The 17913-nt window shown below is 59.0% G+C and overlaps 7 protein-coding genes across 7 annotated transcripts; 6 read left to right on the top strand and 1 right to left on the bottom strand.

Annotated features, from left to right (window-relative positions):
* Positions 1–489: 489 nt before the first annotated feature.
* SPSK_01319 (uncharacterized protein) lies at positions 490–768 on the top strand (the record flags this gene model as incomplete). The annotated part of the gene is made up of 1 exon (XM_016728248.1): positions 490–768. The coding sequence occupies one exon, from the start codon at positions 490–492 to the stop codon at positions 766–768; it is 279 nt and encodes a 92-aa protein (XP_016584038.1).
* A 2341-nt stretch (positions 769–3109) lies between these two features.
* Positions 3110–4664, top strand: SPSK_01124 (aspergillopepsin I; the record flags this gene model as incomplete). The annotated part of the gene is made up of 2 exons (XM_016728055.1): positions 3110–4022; positions 4147–4664. 2 exons carry the CDS (start codon positions 3110–3112, stop codon positions 4662–4664), a joined length of 1431 nt encoding a protein of 476 aa, XP_016584037.1.
* A 1581-nt stretch (positions 4665–6245) lies between these two features.
* Positions 6246–8246, top strand: SPSK_01076 (uncharacterized protein; the record flags this gene model as incomplete). Its single annotated transcript, XM_016728007.1, has 1 exon — positions 6246–8246. The coding sequence occupies one exon, from the start codon at positions 6246–6248 to the stop codon at positions 8244–8246; it is 2001 nt and encodes a 666-aa protein (XP_016584036.1).
* A 335-nt stretch (positions 8247–8581) lies between these two features.
* Positions 8582–11203, bottom strand: SPSK_01021 (phosphoribosyl-ATP pyrophosphohydrolase; the record flags this gene model as incomplete). The annotated part of the gene is made up of 1 exon (XM_016727952.1): positions 8582–11203. The coding sequence occupies one exon, from the start codon at positions 11201–11203 to the stop codon at positions 8582–8584; it is 2622 nt and encodes an 873-aa protein (XP_016584035.1).
* Positions 11204–12151: 948 nt separating this feature from the next.
* Positions 12152–13429, top strand: SPSK_01164 (BAR domain-containing protein; the record flags this gene model as incomplete). The annotated part of the gene is made up of 4 exons (XM_016728095.1): positions 12152–12183; positions 12331–12412; positions 12503–13186; positions 13259–13429. 4 exons carry the CDS (start codon positions 12152–12154, stop codon positions 13427–13429), a joined length of 969 nt encoding a protein of 322 aa, XP_016584034.1.
* Positions 13430–14172: 743 nt separating this feature from the next.
* Positions 14173–14791, top strand: SPSK_01268 (U6 snRNA-associated Sm-like protein LSm4; the record flags this gene model as incomplete). Its single annotated transcript, XM_016728198.1, has 3 exons — positions 14173–14373; positions 14452–14502; positions 14564–14791. The coding sequence occupies 3 exons, from the start codon at positions 14173–14175 to the stop codon at positions 14789–14791; spliced, it is 480 nt and encodes a 159-aa protein (XP_016584033.1).
* Positions 14792–15505: 714 nt separating this feature from the next.
* Positions 15506–17758, top strand: SPSK_01046 (uncharacterized protein; the record flags this gene model as incomplete). Its single annotated transcript, XM_016727977.1, has 1 exon — positions 15506–17758. One exon carries the CDS (start codon positions 15506–15508, stop codon positions 17756–17758), a length of 2253 nt encoding a protein of 750 aa, XP_016584032.1.
* Between the last annotated feature and the right edge of the window lie 155 nt (positions 17759–17913).

The following is a 17913-nucleotide window of genomic DNA, read 5'->3' as shown; positions in this document are numbered from 1 at the left end:
CACAACGGTGTGAATGTCGTGCGACGTACAAGGTGGTACAAAGAAAGTGTAACGGCTCTAAATCGATGCCGCGAAGCTGAAATGCCAATGTCACTGTCCGATGGAGATTGCTTTTGTTTCGTCGCTACCTTTTTGGGGATTGAGAATGGCCACGGCGATGGAAACAAAAGAAGGGAGAAGTGAAGCCAGAAAACAAATGAAAATACCGGATGGGCCAGAAGGGGGGACGGTGACAAAAGGAAGAGAGCCACCGCGGGAAATGTTTACGAGGAGAGCGAAAGGAATACGACTAAGTGCGGTGACGTTGACGTGACGGCGGCGGCGCATCTCGGAGACCGGATGCCACCAGTGAACCGCTAAGCATTGTCAGGTGAGCGTGTTGGCGGGGCGGCAGCAGATGACCAATAGACGACTCTCCCCCGAACGGTGTACGAACACCACAGGGCTGAGAGGGTGGGGTTATGTGCTGTAAAGTCCGCTGTCGCGCGCATGTGGGGGGGTCTCGGCAGCGCTAAAACTGCCAAAAACGAACAAGCTACGGCGCATTATAGCGAGATGCGGCCCTGGCCGGCATCCGGGGCGGCCCAAAAACGAAAGCCGCTCCCGGACGTTTGCCATGACAAAGAACAGACGAAAAATGGCGCGGTGGTTGAGGTCATCCTCCGACGTCAGAACGGTAATGTCACAATGCTACATGTTGCCCTCGGTTATTGTGTTGGTATCGACGAAATTGCCCCGTCCAAAGCTGCAACAACTGCCGAAACTTGAGAGTCTAGACCCTTTGCGGATGCTCTCGTCTCTGCTTGTCGTCGTTGGTATTTATCCTTTTGTTTTTTATAGAGACGTTAAGGGTATCATCTTAGCATCGTTGTGAGTCCCGAGTGGTTTGCTCTGTGCTGTTGTTTGAATCATACTAGCCTACGCGGCCTTTGCATGTTCGATCTGCAGCCTCATCCATTGTCTTTTCTTTGTATTCCCCGTTTTCAAACTCTCCACGTAAACTGCCTAGCCACTAGCTGTGTTGTCTGTCCACTCGGAATAAGGGCATTGACTAAACACAGCCGCAGTTCAAAATAATGAGCCAAGATCTCGATCAACCACAACTCAAGTCGGGGAGATTCAACATATTGTCCGACTCGTTTTGTTGTCGTGTCTGTTTTGACGATTATTCTTGTTTACAGTACAAAACAGAACCTTCATGCCGTGACAAGGATGACGGTCGCCAGTCAAACGAAGCAGATGCAAAGCATCGCATGTCGTACACATTGCAAAAATACAACTCAGAATGAGCAATTGCAGTCCAGCAAAGGTCGGCAAAGGACAGGGGGCGTCAAAGCCTGACACAGCGTCGAGTGGTAAGCATAATTGGAGGCTCCTGATCGACCGCGGGCTGGCCATGCTTTGACAACCCAGGGGTCCCAACTGCGGCACGCAGAGCCTCCATCGGACTGTGAGGCTGTGAGCACTGCATTACGACGTACGTGCGACGTACTTGTCCGATGACGAAGGCGACAGATGAAAATCGTCCGAACGAAAGAACAGGAATCTCTACAATTGCGTAGACAAACGTTGGTAAATGTCCGTTGCACGGTCGTTTCGCTGTACGTTGGGTTTTCCAGAATGAAAACATTTCAACCAGAATTTTGCATCATCAACAACACGACGACATGTGGCTGAGCGAAGTCTAGCAAGAAGTTACAACATGCACGAACTCACTTGCTCATGCTCGGTTTACCCTTCATCCAATATGGCGAAGTCATTATGCTTGACATGTCGAAAACACTGTGAACGGCAAGGGTCTGTCTGGGCTGGACAGGACAGGGTAGGTTGGCGTACGGGATGTCGACATGACCAGCGACAGAAGCCAGTACCACTGTACCCTTTGGCCGTGGAGAGGCGCTGGTCTCACTTACACCAATTTCAATAAATTCAATCAACACTCGCCGTCATTTTCGTCACTGAGACAAAAAGCCGTTGCTGTCTTCATTCGGCCGCCTCCGCATCTTTTTCATTTATTTTCTCATTTTACAGCATCATCACTTGCCCCAATTCAGTCACGTTGTCTTCGGATTGTTTTCGGATTGATTATTTCGCCACGCCTTTCTCGTCATGCCTCCATTCTCTTCACAGGCCATTCTACCAGAAACAGCCCCCACCCCCTTTTCATACCCCCGTTACAGAATCTCCAAAACTTCCCATAAATGATCGCCGTCTTGTCGTGTCTCGCAACCCTCCCGGCCCGGCACAAAGAGCCAAGCATTTACCATTGTCCAAGTCTTCCAATCCTTGTCTGTTTTGTTCGTCTCTCCACTCTCGTCTTTGAATATGGCACTGTCCAGCTGTCGCCGTGTCTATCGTGGCCGCCTTACGAAGCCACACTGCCACATCCTTTTACTTCTGGCAGGTAGTTTCCATGAAACAGATAGCCGCTCTTGGAATTGATGCAGGTTTCTGGGCAGACTGTCGTTTACGTTGCACACTTGGAATGCAAATTGAAGAGCGCATGATCTGCTGGTCATCCCTTCTACCCCGGCCAAGGCAAGCAGGCAGGAGTCCAAGAAACTCTCATGCTTTCAGTAAACGGTAGTCCCTACGCCAAAGTCATGTCTTGACATTAATTTCTGTCCTCGGAAGGTCTGGATCCCCCCAGCTGCTGTCGTCGATCCTGCCGCGTTTTCTCCTTTCTTCGCTAACCTGTTGTTTTGCCTTTATGTGTCTTGGCTCGCCGTCTTTTGTCTTCCGTGCTTGGCTCTTTTTCTTTTGTTTTCCTTCTTGTCTTCTCTTTCTTCCTTCCTCTTTCCCCCTTCCTTTACTCTTTCATCTCTCTCCTCTTCTCCTTGTCGTGACCCCATTCTGCTTGTTTCCTGTTTCTTGGCTGGTCTTGGCTGGGTTCCTACCTTTCTTCTGATACCCTTCTCTCTCCAATATCTACTGCATTCTTTTTTATTTCATTCCTTTGATATCTCGACGTCCCTAGACGGGCCTTTCATTCTTTTTTTTCACGTTGCTATTTCTTCTTCAGTCTTCCCTTTTCTTCTTCGTCTCTTTTGCCTACCCTACAAAACGGCCTTTCTGTTTATTCCAGCCAACAATTCCACACGCGCCCATCATGAAATTTGCCGTCTCGTCTGCTGCCGTGGCAGTGTCCTTGGTGGCCCTCGTGCCGGGCGCGCTGACTGCCGCCGTTGCCAAGAACAAGAGCCCGACGGCCGGCCGCAACGTCGAAGTCACAAAGGAGATGCTTGAAGTCTCGGTCGTCGGTGGCCAGACCTTCCGCGCGCCCCAGGTCCTCAACACCGGATTCATGCAACAAGGCCGCGGTCCTCGTGCCATGGCCAAAGCCTACGCCAAGTTCGGCCTCCAGATCCCGCCCGAGCTGCTCCTGCTCCTCGAGGAAATCCTGCTGTCGTTGGGCATCACGCCCGGCAGCGGGGGCATAGCGGGCGGTTCGGGAAGTTCTGGCAGTTCGGGCAGTTCGGGGAGCAGCGGAAGCTCCGGGTCTGCGGGGGGGAACGCGTCGACCGACGCGGGCCAGGGCATGGTGGCCGCGATCCCGCAAATGTTTGACGCGGAGTACCTGGCCCAGGTCACCATCGGCACGCCGCCTCAGACGCTCAACCTCGACTTTGACACGGGCTCGTCGGACCTGTGGGTGTTCAGCTCGGAGACGCCCAAGGCGCAGCAGGGCGGCCAGAAGCTGTACAACATTGCGGCAAGCACGACAGCCAAAGTGCTGGCGGGCGCCACGTGGAACATCCGGTACGGCGACGGCAGCAGCTCGTCGGGCGACGTGTACCTCGACACGGTGAGCGTGGGCGGCGTGACCGTCCAGAACCAGGCGGTGGAGTCGGCCAAGCAGGTGTCGGCGTCCTTTTCGAGCGACGCGGCGTCGTCGGGCCTGCTGGGCCTGGCCATGAACTCGATTAACCAGGTGCAGCCGACACCGCAAAAGACCTTTTTCTCCAATGCCATGGCCGACCTGGCCATGCCGCTCTTCACGGCCAACCTGAAGAAGAGCGAGGGTATGTCGCACTTCCCCCTTTTCCCCTTTTCCCCTTTTCCCCAGTTCCCCTATTCCCATTTTGTCCCGCCCCTCTTCCCCTCTCGTTTTCTTTGCCTTCATCTTGCTAACGTGTGGTCTCCTAGCCGGTAACTACAACTTTGGCTTCATCGACACGACCGAGTTCAAGGGCAGCCTCTCGTTCATCGACGCCAACATCACCAACGGCTTCTGGCAGTTTGAGTCGGGCGGGTTTTCGGTCGGCAACTCGTCCACCGCCACCATCACCAGCTTCCCGCACCAGGCCATTGCCGACACCGGCACCACACTCCTGTTCTTGCCCGACGGCATCGTCAACGCCTACTACGGCCAGATCCGGTCGGCCGTCAACAGCCAGGCGGCGGGCGGCTTCATCTTCCGGTGCGACGAGGCGCTGCCGAACCTGACCCTGGCCATTGGCTCCTACAACGCCGTTGTCCTGGGCGGCTTCATGAACCTGGCGCCCACCAGCACCAAGGATGCCAGCGGTGCACAGATGTGCTTTGGCGGCGTTCAGTCGTCGGCCGGTTTCCCATTTAGCATTTATGGCGACGTGTTCTTCAAAAGCCAGTTTGTCGTCTTCCATGGCGGCAACACACAGCTCGGCTTTGCTCCGAAGGCCTAGGGGCGTTGAGGCAGGACTCTTTACGCGGATTGTGTGTAAACTGGGGCTTGTTTTTGGTATCAGGGTATCTTGGTTCTTGTATCCTGTCGTACTCCGTACGCAGAAGATTCGTTTCTATTCTTTGTCAGTTTTTGTGCTGTTTCTCTCTTCGGCCTGTCTAGAGCCTGTTCTTTCGTGTGCATGTCATTTTCTTTTCCCATCTTGTCGGTTCTCGCCATCGGTACATAGACGAAAGGATCCTGCTTTTCTCGTTTCGCACTTTGCGTGTATGCTCCTCATTCGTCTGAAGGTGCTTGCCCCGTGATTTGCAGGCCGTTGTTTGACAACCAACCGCTCTTTGGCGTACGTTGCCAAACACCGTCGCATTCAGCCTGAGTCTAAGGCTCATCCTGCCTCCTAATTTGTTCGTCTTTTGTGTGCGTCGCAATTCTCCGTTTTTCGTAATTTTTTCTCTTCTGTGCTCCATATACTGCGTGTGCCATTGTGTCGCCAAACGCGTCGGCTGCCTGTTTGTGTGCTCGGTGTTGCCGGCGTCGTTGAGCAGAGCAGCTTTCTGATTGCTGGATGCACAAAGAGACAAGGAATACAGCATGCGTTGTCCTGCATCGTAGACAATGGTGAAAGCGAGACGACGCGAATTGTGAACCGCTGTGTTACCCCTGATATTGGCAGGAAAAGGAAGGGACGCGTGCAACTAACCGGATTGCCTATTTGGGAAAGTACAGCTAAAGGAGGCAAATCACCCACGCCGCGAGGCTGTGACGGTTGCCTTGCCCCAGGCCCCAGGGCGTTTAGTAGTAATTATCGCAGACCCTGAGTTGAGTAGACAGCTCACAGTACCAGTGACCAAGGCAGAAACAAATACGACAGTCCCGCCGACTCCGATTCTATGTACGAGCTCGCGTATTGCTCCCGCAGTGCTCAACTTCACCTTACGCGTATTACAAGGTGCAATTATTTGTGTCCTTTTATATCTTATCTGTATCTCTGCCTGCCATTCTGTTGTGCAACGGTTCGTCCATTCACCAAACTGAGATTTCACTTCACCCTCGCCAGAGCTGACAGCTTGCGTCACGTTACTTTCCTTTTTTTTAAAAAAAAACATGTCTCAATCGTTCCTTCCCGCGTGTCCTCACAGGCACCGCCAGTGACAATGACGTGGACTGCCGCTAGCTCCTCGGCCGCGCCTCCCTGCCGCGCCTAGCTGAACTGCGCTAGCGCCCTATCAAGACCGCCTTACAGGGGCCCACTGTTTATTTGGCTCAAAGCCTCGCCTCAACGAATCCAGCTTATATCTCTTCCTGCGGTACTCGTATTTCTCAGCCCATGTCTTCTTGCGCTTAGGAGGCAGTCGTCACCGTGTCTCAAGCGTGGGAGCTTTCTGTGAAAAGCACATCTTGCAGCGCTCTTTGCGTCCACAGCGTGTGCATCGCTCCTGCCGCTCAGTGTCCACACAGCCCATCGCACCTGCCGTGACCAACCGGAAATCCTGCTGCCTACTCCTTCACTTCCTTCACACTTCACTCCTCGTCCTCTTTCGCGTCCGTCTTTTCATTCCACTTCTCCTCGTCCGGTACCATCATGCCAGAACACGACCCCGTTGTCCTCGCGTACTCGCACCTCCGCGACTTCCCGCGCGCGGCCGACGCCCTGCAGCTCCTCCGCCGCGTCGCCTCCCTCGTCAAGCCGTTGATGCGCGCCCGCCGCTGGAAGGTCCGCGAGCTCTCCGAATTCTTCCCGGACCAGGCCAACCTGCTCGGCCTCAACATCAACAAGGGCCAGAAGATCCTGCTGAGGCTGCGCTACCCAGGCGATGCCTCGCTGTTCCTGCCGCTCGAGCAGGTCGCCGACACCCTACTGCACGAGCTGGCACACATCGTCCACGGCCCCCACGATGCCGTCTTCCATGCCCTCTGGAACCAGCTGCGGGATGAGCACATGGCCCTGGCCCTCAAGGGCTTTACGGGCGAGGGCTTCTTGAGTGAGGGCCACCGGCTGGGTGGGGACTTTGACAACAGCGGCAGAAACAACTGGGGCGCAACGGGCATCACGTCCAGCGGCCCCTCCTCGGCTGCTTCCAACACGCTGAAGCGGCCCATCTCCATGGACGAGGCCCGGCGCTTGGCCCGCGCAGCCGCCGAGCGACGCCAAGCCAAGGCTGCTGAAAAGGAGCGCCAGAGCAGACAACCGAGCAGTGGCAGCAAGACTACCGGTCACCGCCTCGGCGGGTCAGCGTCGTCGCCGGCCAACGACATGCGCAGCGTCATCGCCGATGCAGTCGCCCGCCGCAATAGCCACACCCCCGAGACCATGCGCGGCTGTGCGACTGACGGACCGCAGTCGGAGTACACCGACCAGACCCGCAAGTGGCTCGCCGACCAGGCGGCCCGCAACGGGTTCCGCACCCAGGCCGAGGAGGACGCCGCCAACGACGCCGCCATTGCCCAGGCTCTGTGGGAACTGGTCCAGGAGGACGAGCGACAGCGGCTGGGCGATCGGTATGTCCCGCCGACGGCCGAGCGGCCAGAGGGCAACGGTGGGTGGCTGTCGTCGTCCAACGGGGACCGTAGCCAGGGTGCAAGCAGTGCCTCGCCCATCGTGATTGATGGCGACGTCATGCATGTTGACCCGCCTCGAGGACCGCCGCCGCAGCACCGTCGTCCAGCACCGCCTCCGCCAACAACACGGCCACGCCCTACGTCCATGTCTGCTGTCCCGCCAGGAACAGCAACACGCCGCGCACCTCCCTCGCCTGGTCCGAAGCCGGCTGAGCTCAGTTCGAGCTCGGGCGCGCGGCCCCGATCGAGTTCTTCCGGCGCCACGTCTTCCAACGCCAGCCGTGGTTGGACCTGTAGCATTTGTACGCTGCACAACCCAGGCACGTATCTTGTCTGCGACGCCTGCGGCGTCGAGCGTACGTCCTCGTCGTCACCTCCAAAGAACGCAGGGAAAGACGGACAGCCATCGTCGCACAGATCTTCGCACTCCCACGCACACTCCAACACTCCTACGTCCCTCCATCCACCACCACCACCACCACTGGCACATCGCCCGGCACCCCCTCCACCGACGTCTGGATCGGTACCGCTCGTGCCCCGCCGCTCCCCTGCTGCTCAGAATGCGGCCGCTGCCGCCTCAGCCCGCGCATCGGCCATGCGGCAGTCGGGACAACCCGCTAAGAAACCGCGCGTCAAGAAGCAGGTTCGCTTTACTCCTTCGACGCGTGGTGGCTCCGTCTCGTCCATGACCTCGACCAGCTCCAGAGCCCGGCCACGGTCGCCACCGCCGGCGACCTTGACCAGCGGTGTCGACAGTGTTGTCAGCAATGGCAGCTCCAGTAATGGCGGCTCGACGTTTGACAAGATCCTGGCCAAACACAGGCCGGCGCCGCCACCCAACCAACCGCCCAGGCCAGCTCCCGCCTCCTCGTCGATCGCATCTTCGTCCAATTCTGCACCGTCTTCGTCCTCGCCGGCACCCGCTTCGGCCACGTGGATGTGCACCATGTGTTGGGCCAGCATGGGACATAAGCACACCACGTGCGGCTCGTGTGGAAAGCCAAGAGAAGCATGGCAGAATTGAGCGACAACCTCAGACAATCGTCCCACGATGTACCTTTACTTGTACCACGCGTTACATTCATAGCCGGCGTTCGTTTGTTAACATTCAGGCGTTTTGGTCATCCTAGAGCATTTATGAGTGTACGACTCTATGTATGGCAATCCTAGAAGCTCACAAATAATTAAAAACAAACTTGAATATTGTCAAGAAAATCTTGAACATAATGTAACGTTCATGTCTTTAAACATTTTCTATCGCCGCTTCATTTCAAACACAACATGAATAAAATCAACAAAACACAGTACCTAGATCACCGCATTGACAAACCCGTTCGTGTGACCCAACCTTTGCCTGCTTTACTTCTCCAACGATGCCAGACGGATGCTCACGGCCCGGCGGTGGGCCTCCAGCTCCTCCACCTTGGCCAGCTGCATCACGGCGCCGCCCACATTGCGCAGGCCCTCGACCGTCAGGTTCGAGCTGGTAATGTGCTTGACAAACGAGCCCAGGTTCACGCCCGAGTACTGCTTGGCGAACCCGTACGTCGGCAGCGAGTGGTTGACGCCCGCCGAGTAGTCGCCCACGCTCTCGGGCGTCCACGCACCGACAAACACGCTGCCGGCGTTGAGCACCTTGGGCACGAGCGCCGGCGCGTCCCGGACCTGCAAAATCAGGTGCTCGGGCGCGTACGCGTTGCTGACGGCCATGGCCACGTCCAGGTTCGGCACCTGCACCGTCACCGAGTGCCCAATCGCGCCGCGCACAATGTCCACGCGCGGCAGCGCCATGGCCTGGCTGTGCACCTCCGCCTCGATCGCCGCCAGCTGCGCCTCGCTGAGGTCGACCGCGAGTAGCACCACCTGGCTGTCCACGCCGTGCTCCGCCTGCGACAGCAGATCCGACGCCACAAACGCCGGGTTGGCCTCGGCGTCTGCCACGACCAGCACCTCCGAGGGCCCCGCCGGCATGTCGATGCCGACACCCGCGTTGGTGTCGTTGCTCACGAGCATCTTGGCGGCCGTGACAAACTGGTTGCCGGGGCCCAGGATCTTGTCGACCTTGCTGACGCTCTCCGTGCCGTACGCCATGGCGGCGACCGCCTGGGCGCCGCCGGCCAGGACGATGCTCTCGGCGCCGACCTTGTGGGCGACGTAGACAATCTCGGGCGTAATGGTGCCGTCGGCGCGCGGCGGGCTGGCCAGAACAATCGTGCTGCAGCCCGCGACCATGGCGGGGACGCCCAGCATGAGTGCCGTGCTGGGCAGGACGGCGGTGCCGCCGGGCACGTAGAGGCCGACACGCGCAATCGGCCGCGCGAAGCGGCTGCAGACGACGCCCGGCATGGTCTCGACGGACAGGGGCTTGTCCTCCTTCTGGGCGGCGTGGAACGTGCGGATGTTGTTGAACGACAGGTCGATGGCGGCGCGCGTCTCGTCGGACAGCTGCATGAGCTCCGGCGGGAAGGGTGCCTTGAGCACGGGTGACGTCAGCGACGTGGCCTTTTCAAACTTGTGCGTGTACGAGAGCAGCGCCTTGTCCCCGTTGGCGCGGACGTCGTCGATGATGGGCGTGACGATCTTCATGATGGCCTCGGACGACTTTTGCGACGGCCGCCGAAGGGCCTCGTCAATGTCGGCGGCCGAGACCTTGGACGCGTCAATGCGCTTCATCGCGATGCGGTCGTCGACAGACGGCTTGGCAACAGCCACAGCGGCGGCCGGAGCAGCGGCGGCCTTCTCCGTCACCTTCTCCTCCCACTTGGGCTTGGCGTTGCCCGGGCGGCGCTGGACCTTGAGGCCCTTGGCGTCCAGGCTGCGCTCAATGTCGGCCAAGCTGACACCGGCCGCCGTCGCCTTCACGAGCGCAAAGTAAATCAGGTCGGCAGCCTCAAAGGCCACCTCCTGCTGCGTCTTGGCGTCGCACAGCTCCTCCGCCTCCTCCATAATCTTGGCGCGCAGCAGCTTTTCGTCGGAGAACAGGCGCGCCGTGTAGGAACCGGCCGGTGCAGACGCCTTACGGGCCCGCAGCGTCTGGTCCAGCCGGGCGACACCCTGCAGATCGCCGAAGCAACCAAACTGGTCCAGGTGGCAGAAGCGGCGGCCCTCCTGGCGCACCACAAAGTGCAGCGCGTCGCGGTCGCAGTCGAGGCCGATGCGCAGCAGCGTCTGCGTGTCGCCCGAGGTGGCGCCCTTGTGCCACAGTCCGCGCTTGCGGCTCTGGTAGACGCCCGTCTGCGTGCGCAGCGCCTCCGCCACGCTCGCCACGCTACTGTAGACCAGGCCCAGCGCGGCGCCCGACTGGTCCGTCACGACGGTCGTCACCAGCTTGTCCGGGCGGTCCGACTGCCACGCCGCCTCCAGCAGGCCGGCCACCGACACCTTGTCTTGGCTGTCCGTCACCGTCGTCAGGGCCGTCGAGGGCAGGATGGGGATGGCGTGGATGCGCGCCGCCGACTCGGCAAACGTCGAGACGGCCGTGGGGGTGGCAACGGACGCCGGCGCGGGTTGCACGAAGAGGGAGGGGTTCGTCTTGGTCGCGGCGGCGGCTTCGATAAAGGCGCTGCTGGTCGAGGCAGCCACGTCGAGGTCCGTCACGAGCAGGCCGCCCTGCTCGGCGGTGGTCGCGCTGGCAAGGGAGGCCGCGCTGGCATCGGTGGCCGACACAGCAGCCGCAACACGGGCTCCATAGGTGGGCGCCAGCTCGGCGAGCTGCGACGGCTGGACAAAGACACGGCGGGCGCCAAGGTCGAGGAGGGCGACGACATCGTCGGGCGAGGTCAGGGCAGTGCCATCGACAAAGGGCACGAGCTCGGCGCCGCGGGCGGCCAGGAGCGCCTGCAACTGGGACAGGTTGGCGGGGTTCGCCTGGAGGAAGATGGTTCCCAGCACAGCGATCTCGGCGGGTGTGAGGCCTTCGCTGACGCTGTCGAGGGCAGCTGGGACGCTCACCACGAAGGGCAATGGCAGTGTAGACTCCATGGTTGTGGTGGACAAGGGAGGTTGTTGGCGTGCACAGAAAAGCACAGAAAATCACAGTGAGGGGATCACCAGATGCGACGTTCGAAAAGGAAGGGGGGACACGGAAATAAATAAAAATATAAAAATAGGGCCACTCCGCTACACGGTCTACAGCGGCAGGTTCGAGTCATAGTCCTGCCGTTCGTGCTTGCCAATCTTGCCAAACTCACTACGACTACTCATTAAATTTCTCTCGTCTAGTTTCTCTTTTTTTTTTTTTTTTTTTCTTTGGCTGGCATTGAGTCGGTCGTTCCTGCCCACCGGTGGAGGGCTGCATTCTGATTGGCTGCAGCTCTTGTAAGACTCTGGCAGCTGCAGAAGGCCGATTTGCGGATGACGAAATGTGTGAGACGGAAGAATCCATAAGGCGAATCATTTGATGAAACGTAACTGGATCTGACTGCTATCTCACCATGTCTCAAAAGCCTTGTCTGCAACCGTTTTGCCTTGCACAGGTCCATGTCTTTTCGTTTTGGCCGTAAACGCGAAGGTCGCTCTTGAGATACGGAGTGGGGTCAGTCACGTGCAGCTCTCTGTCTACACAGGGCGTCAGGGCGTTCAGTCAGACACCCCTCACTAGCCTAGTCCCAAAAGAGTGTACTTTAGGAGGCTGGCGCTCACTGGCAGGATCGTCCAGGTGGCTTCCATGACAACGGGCGAGTACGTTGCACCGCTGTGGGCCACGCCGCAGGGCAGCAGCAACTGCTACAGCGAGCTAAGAGAACACACCACCCAAATACGAATCTCTCATCGCCTTGTTTGCTTCTGATCTTTTGATCCTCCTCTCCTTCTTCACTCCCTCCACCATCACCACGTCTGCACACGACTGGCTTTCCGCACGCTTGCCATCTTCATCTCGATTCAACGCATCCCTTTCTTTCCACTCGTTCACTCCCAAATACCGCAGCCATGGATTTCAAGAACATCGGCAAGAGCTTCTCGTATGTTCAACTCTGCTTACAGCGACCCCTCGCATGCTAGTCTTCATCAGCTTGCAGACTGTTTTGTCATACATGGTGGCTTGAGCCGCCGTCTGAATGTGTCGGGCTCCTCCGTTGCGAGTAGTGTGCTAATGATCCCCGCCGCAGCAACATCGGGGCGTCCATCACCCCCTTTGCCTCGCGCACCTTCCAGTACACCAAGGAGCAGCTTGGCCAGGTCGACGACAAGGTATGCCGGCCGTCCACCGACCGCGACGATGTGCTCTGTCCCGTGATACACACTGAAAACTGACAAGGAGCTTCTGCCCCTCTCGTATAGACCCAACTGCCTCCTGACTACATCGACCTCGAGAAGCGTGTCGACGCTCTCAAGCAGGTGCACCAGAAGATGCTCGCCGTGACCTCGCAGTACTCCCACGAGCCGTACGACTACCCGCCCAACATCAAGGAGACGTTCAGCGACCTCGGCCGTACCGTCTCCGAGAAGGTCACCCTGCTCTCGTCCGCCTCGTCGCCCGCCGAAGCCCAGGCCGCGCTGACCGCGCCCCCCTCGGCCAAGCCCCAGCCCAAGACCTTCGCGCACGCCATTGCCCGTGCGTCGCTCGCCAGCAGCCAGACGCTGCACCAGCAGCACACGGGCGCCGGCGAGGACCCGCTGGCCACGGCCCTCGAGAAGTATGCGCTCGCCCAGGAGCGCGTCGGCGAGGCCCGCCTGGCGCAGGACGCGCAGATCCAGAGCCAGTTCCTGGCCGGCTGGAACACGACCCTCAACACCAACCTGCAGTTTGCCACGCGCGCCCGCAAAAACGTGGAGAAGTCGCGCCTGTCGCTCGATGCCGTCAAGACCCGCGTCAAGGGCAACACCTGGAAGCTGCCGGGCAACGCCGGCGCCGGCCAGCAGCACGACGAGGCGGAGCTGAGCCCCGAGGCGCAGGAGGAGATTGAGAAGGCCGAGGACGAGTTTGTGACACAGACCGAGGAGGCCTTTGGCGTGATGAAGAATGTGAGTCGGGTTCCTTGGGGCACCCCCTGATCGTGCGGTAGAGGTAGACTAGCAACTAACGCCCGCAACCAGGTCCTCGACACCCCCGAGCCGCTGCGCAATCTGTCGGAGCTCATCAACGCCCAGATGGAGTACCACAAGAAGTCCTACGAGATCCTGAGCGAGCTGGCGCCTGTCATCGACGGCCTGCAGGTCGAGCAGGAGGCCAACTACCGGAAGAGCCGCGAGAACACGTCGTCGTAGGTCGATACTCGGGGTATGGTGTACACTTGATTCGCAAATGAAACGGCCGCGGAGAGCCGCGCTCTCCATGATATCCCGTGACCCTGTAGCCGTTTGAAGGGAGAGGAGGAATGACGGTCGGCCAGAGCTGGCTTTTGATTGTCTTGGTTGCTATTTCTTATATACAGTGTTATGTTTCTGTTTTTTGTTTTCCCATGTTTTCCAATGCTACCTCCTTGATTCTTTCCGGAGCTTTTTTTTCTGCTTATATTTTTCAAGTGATTTTGGGAAGGACGGTCGGTCTTTTGTCTTTCGAACCCTCCCTCTGTCTGCCATTACAATGTCAACTTGAACGGTGAAATTATTACGGGGTTGACAGAACCAGGGAGGCAATATTGGTACTCTTATGTATTATTTTCGCTTCTATTTGTCTTTGGTGACATACACATTTTTAAAACCCGTTGCAAAGTCTGCTATCTGCTATGTAGACATGACCTGATGGTACAGTGAACATCGTCATAGCGGCCTCAGCCCACAAATGCCTGTAACTGTCCCCCACAACCACGCTAAAGCCACAATTCTTACAAGGCTGTCAGCGCCACAAATCGCGCGAAATCGGTCGCCCTTGCTCTGTTCCCCAAAATAGCGTGCACTTTTGAGGCCTCTTTTTCCGCGACCGACTCGTCGACAACACTCCCCTCTGCCACCGACGTCCCACCCTCTCACCACCTAACGCCTCCTCCTGCGACGGCCCCTTGCACACCATGGTATGCCCATCGTCCCCTCTCCTTCTTTGCGCACCCTTGCTGACCATCTCGCCACAGCTACCCCTCGGCCTCCTCAGTGCCGCACAGGGCCATCCGATGCTGGTCGAGCTCAAGAACGGCGAGACCCTCAACGGCCACCTTGTGCAGTGCGACACGTGGATGAACCTCACCCTCAAGGAGGTTGTGCAGACGAACGCCGTATGTTGCGCCCCTCGTTGCGCGCTCCGCCATTGGCCGCTCTCCCTCCTCACCTGTTGCTAACCCTTGTCTCTTCAGGACGGCGACAGCTTTATGCGCATACCCGAAGTCTACGTAAAAGGCAACAATGTAGGCACCCTTTGTTCGCTTTCCATAAACATGTTCGCACGCTGACACCTGACACCCGCAGATCAAGTACCTCCGCGTCCCCGACGAGATTATCGACACCGTTAAAGAACAGCAGCAGCAGCAGCAACAACAACACCAGCATCACTACCAATCGAACTTCCGTGGCGGCAGCCGCGGCGGCAACAACAACGGTGGCCATCCGCGCGGCGACGGCCAGGGCGGACGCGGCCGGGGCGACCGCGGTCGCGGCGGTTCACGGGGAGGCCGGGGCCGAGGCCGTGGTGACTAGGTACGCACCCAAGACGACAGAAGGTGAATCAAGCTTCCGGAGCAAGGGACACTGCGCGACCTGATCAGCAAGCGGACGACTCCCACACTCCACACCGGCTGCTGTACGGCCGCGGCCTGCTCGTCGTTCGGCCACGGCCACTGTTTGCTCGCCAGCAACAACGAGCACAGCCAACAACCACCATTTTGATTTTTGAGTTTACTGCACGGCCTGTCAAAGAGAAGGAGGATGCCAGGCCGGAAAATTATTTTTGAACATACCAAAAAAGAAAAGAAGGGGGCGGGAAAGCATTTCATTGCTTTCCAAAAGGATGGGTTGGCCTGGCAAGGTACAACCTTACGCGCCAATTAGCGGATGAGCGGCCTCGCTACCACGAGGGAAACTCATAAAAATACAAGGAAAATAGTCATAAGCCGCTCATATCTTCTCCCAACCAAGTGACAGCCTTGATCTTCCTGCATTGCGAATGCTCATCGAGTGCTGTCGTTGCTGTAGTTTAGTGCACGTGACCTTCGATTCTGCGCGACAGGGATTTTCTGCGGCAAAAGAGCACAGGCGGAGCTTCCCGCCAATTGGCACCACCAAAAAAGTTGCAAAAAAGTTACCCAACGCATGTCAACATTAGCCACACTCCGACAAGACATATTGGCAGCAACGCATTCCCGTCTGTCACATGGAATTGAGGCCACCGCTTCCCTTCGCCTCTCGACACACATGACGGGCACCCGAATTGTCGTCGACGGCCTGTGGCGGTGTCTGTGTCCCTCTGTGGATGTCCCGGCATTGCTCCGGGCCGTCAACGGAAGCAGTTATGCACGGCCAACCACACGACGTGGAGCACAGCCGGGGACAGGCAAACCAGCACATCTGGTGCACACACTGAAACGCACGCCACGGCCAGGATGCACAGCGATGCCCACCGGGACCGCTGCCGTTCCCTTGCCATCACCAACCAGCCGGCCTCGTTTGAGCTGCCGTGGATCGACGTCGTCCTCTTCCGTTCCTGGCACCGTCCGGCGCGTACACAATGGGGCTGCTACACGTGTCGGTCGCCTAGGCCTTGTGTCAGGCACGGCCAACGGTAACGCGTCGCAACGAGCAAATGGCACGGGCGGTACATTGGAGGGCGACCAACAGCACCAACTAGCCGTTCTTACGCTTCTCCGGTCGAGACCGCCTTATCGACGTGAGCTGGCGAGTGCCACGAACACGGCCATCTACGCAGCACTGCGCCACCTACAGGACACCCCGGCCGCCTTCGACCGCATTAATGCTTTTGCCCAGTACCTGTTCGAGGAGCGGAAAGAACCACTGACGACAGCACTCTGCGAAGCGCTGGTGCGCTCCAACTGCCACGTCAATGGCTCGGCCGATGCCGTACAGGACATGCTGCATGCGCTCAAGGCGTCCAGCATCGAGGGCACGCCGAGTCTCTTTCACGGCGCGCTGTCGGTTTTGGCTGTCCACCCAGACTACCTCTTGCGCAATGCCGTCCTGCGCGAGATGAAGGAGCGCTGGATCGACCTGGCACCCGACGGCCAGCAGAGCGTCGCGCTGGGCCTGCTGCGCGACGGCCAATACGAGCGCGCTCTCAACCAGCTCGACGAGATGACCGAGGCTGCGGCGACGGCCGGGGCCACGCCTGTGCCGCCGTGGCTGCTCGACATTTACGTGTACGTGCTGGGGCAGGAGGGGTTTCTGGACGACGCCCTGCAGATTGTCAACCACCGCCTGCTGCGCGACGGCGATACCGTCTCCCTCAACATCTGGTCGTTCTTGCTGGATGTGTGCTGCCGCGCCGGCCACTTTAGCGGGCTGACCTATGTGTGGAACCGTGTCGTGCGGCCCGGCGGCAACGGGCTCGTGACGCCCTCGGACGCCATGGCGCTCGACGTCCTGAATATGGCGGCGCAGCACGGCGACGCCGACTTGGCTGCGGCCGTGATGCAGATGCTGGCGGCGCGGGGCACGAAACTGAGCATGCCCCACTTTGAGGCGATGCTGGACTGCTATGCCCAGGCCGGCGCCATCGACAAGGCGCTGCAGGCGCTGTGCATCATGAACAATGCCGGCATCGTGCCGGACCAGGGCAGCACGCGGTCCATCTTCTTGCGGCTGACGGCGCCTGCGCCCTCGGCGCCGCGCAGTGCGAGAGACGTGCGGGACGCGCAGGCGGCCCAAGCGGCGACCATGGAGTCTGCCGTCGCCGCACTGTTCGACCTCAAGCGCCAGTACGGCAGCGTGCCGGTGGCTGCGTTTAACGTCGTCCTTGAGTCCATGCTCGAGTCGCACAGACACTATGCGACGGCAACCACGGCTGCTGTGGCGAAGAAAGGGACACAGGCGCACAGCACCGATGGCACAGAGGCCGAAGCCGGCCTCGATCTATACCGCCACGTCCGGCAGCTGTGCCCCACGGGGCCCAACCGTGCGACCTTCCGCCTCCTCTTCCGCGCCTGCGACGACCCCGTGCACCTCAACTTCCTCGTGCGCGAGATGCACTCCTTTGCCTTCCGCCCGGACATGGACATGATTGACGACGTCGTGTACGCCAACGCCACCAAGGGCTCGCTCGACCAGGCGCTGCAGTATGTCTTTGACCTCATCGATGAAGAGGCGGCCCGCCGGGTGCAGTCGAGCGACGCGACGGCGAGCGACGCGAGCGCCGCCGACGCGGTCGACGAGGCAAGCATTGCGGCGCACGCCGAGAGTCTTCGCCGCCAGCCGTGGATCAGCCGCCGGGCGGCCGCTGCGCTCGCCAGACGGTGCATAGAAGAAGAAGACGAGCGCATCTGGACGGTGGCCGACGCAAGCCGCGACCGCGGCCGGCCCATGGACAACATCCTACGCGAGGCCATGGGCGGTGTTCACCGGCCCAAGGCGGCACACAATGCCTACGGCGTGCCCCATGCTGTGGGCGCCGATCAGGAGGAGCCGGAGCCAGAGGAGGGAACCCTGGCGGGGTAGTCTGTATGATATGACAGATCAATTTTGCATTTCACTATAGATTCGGAGAATATATATGTCTATGTGTTTCATGATTCTTTTATGATTTTTTTGTGGCATTTTGCAACTGTGGTATAGCTGACTGGTCCCTGCTGTGAGCGGTCCATTTGGTAATC

This window comes from Sporothrix schenckii, assembly GCF_000961545.1.
Source record: "Sporothrix schenckii 1099-18 chromosome Unknown Cont48, whole genome shotgun sequence".
NCBI classification, from domain to species: Eukaryota; Fungi; Ascomycota; class Sordariomycetes; order Ophiostomatales; family Ophiostomataceae; genus Sporothrix; species Sporothrix schenckii.
Note: the sequence above shows the minus strand (reverse complement) of the source record. Positions and strands in the feature narration are given on the sequence as shown.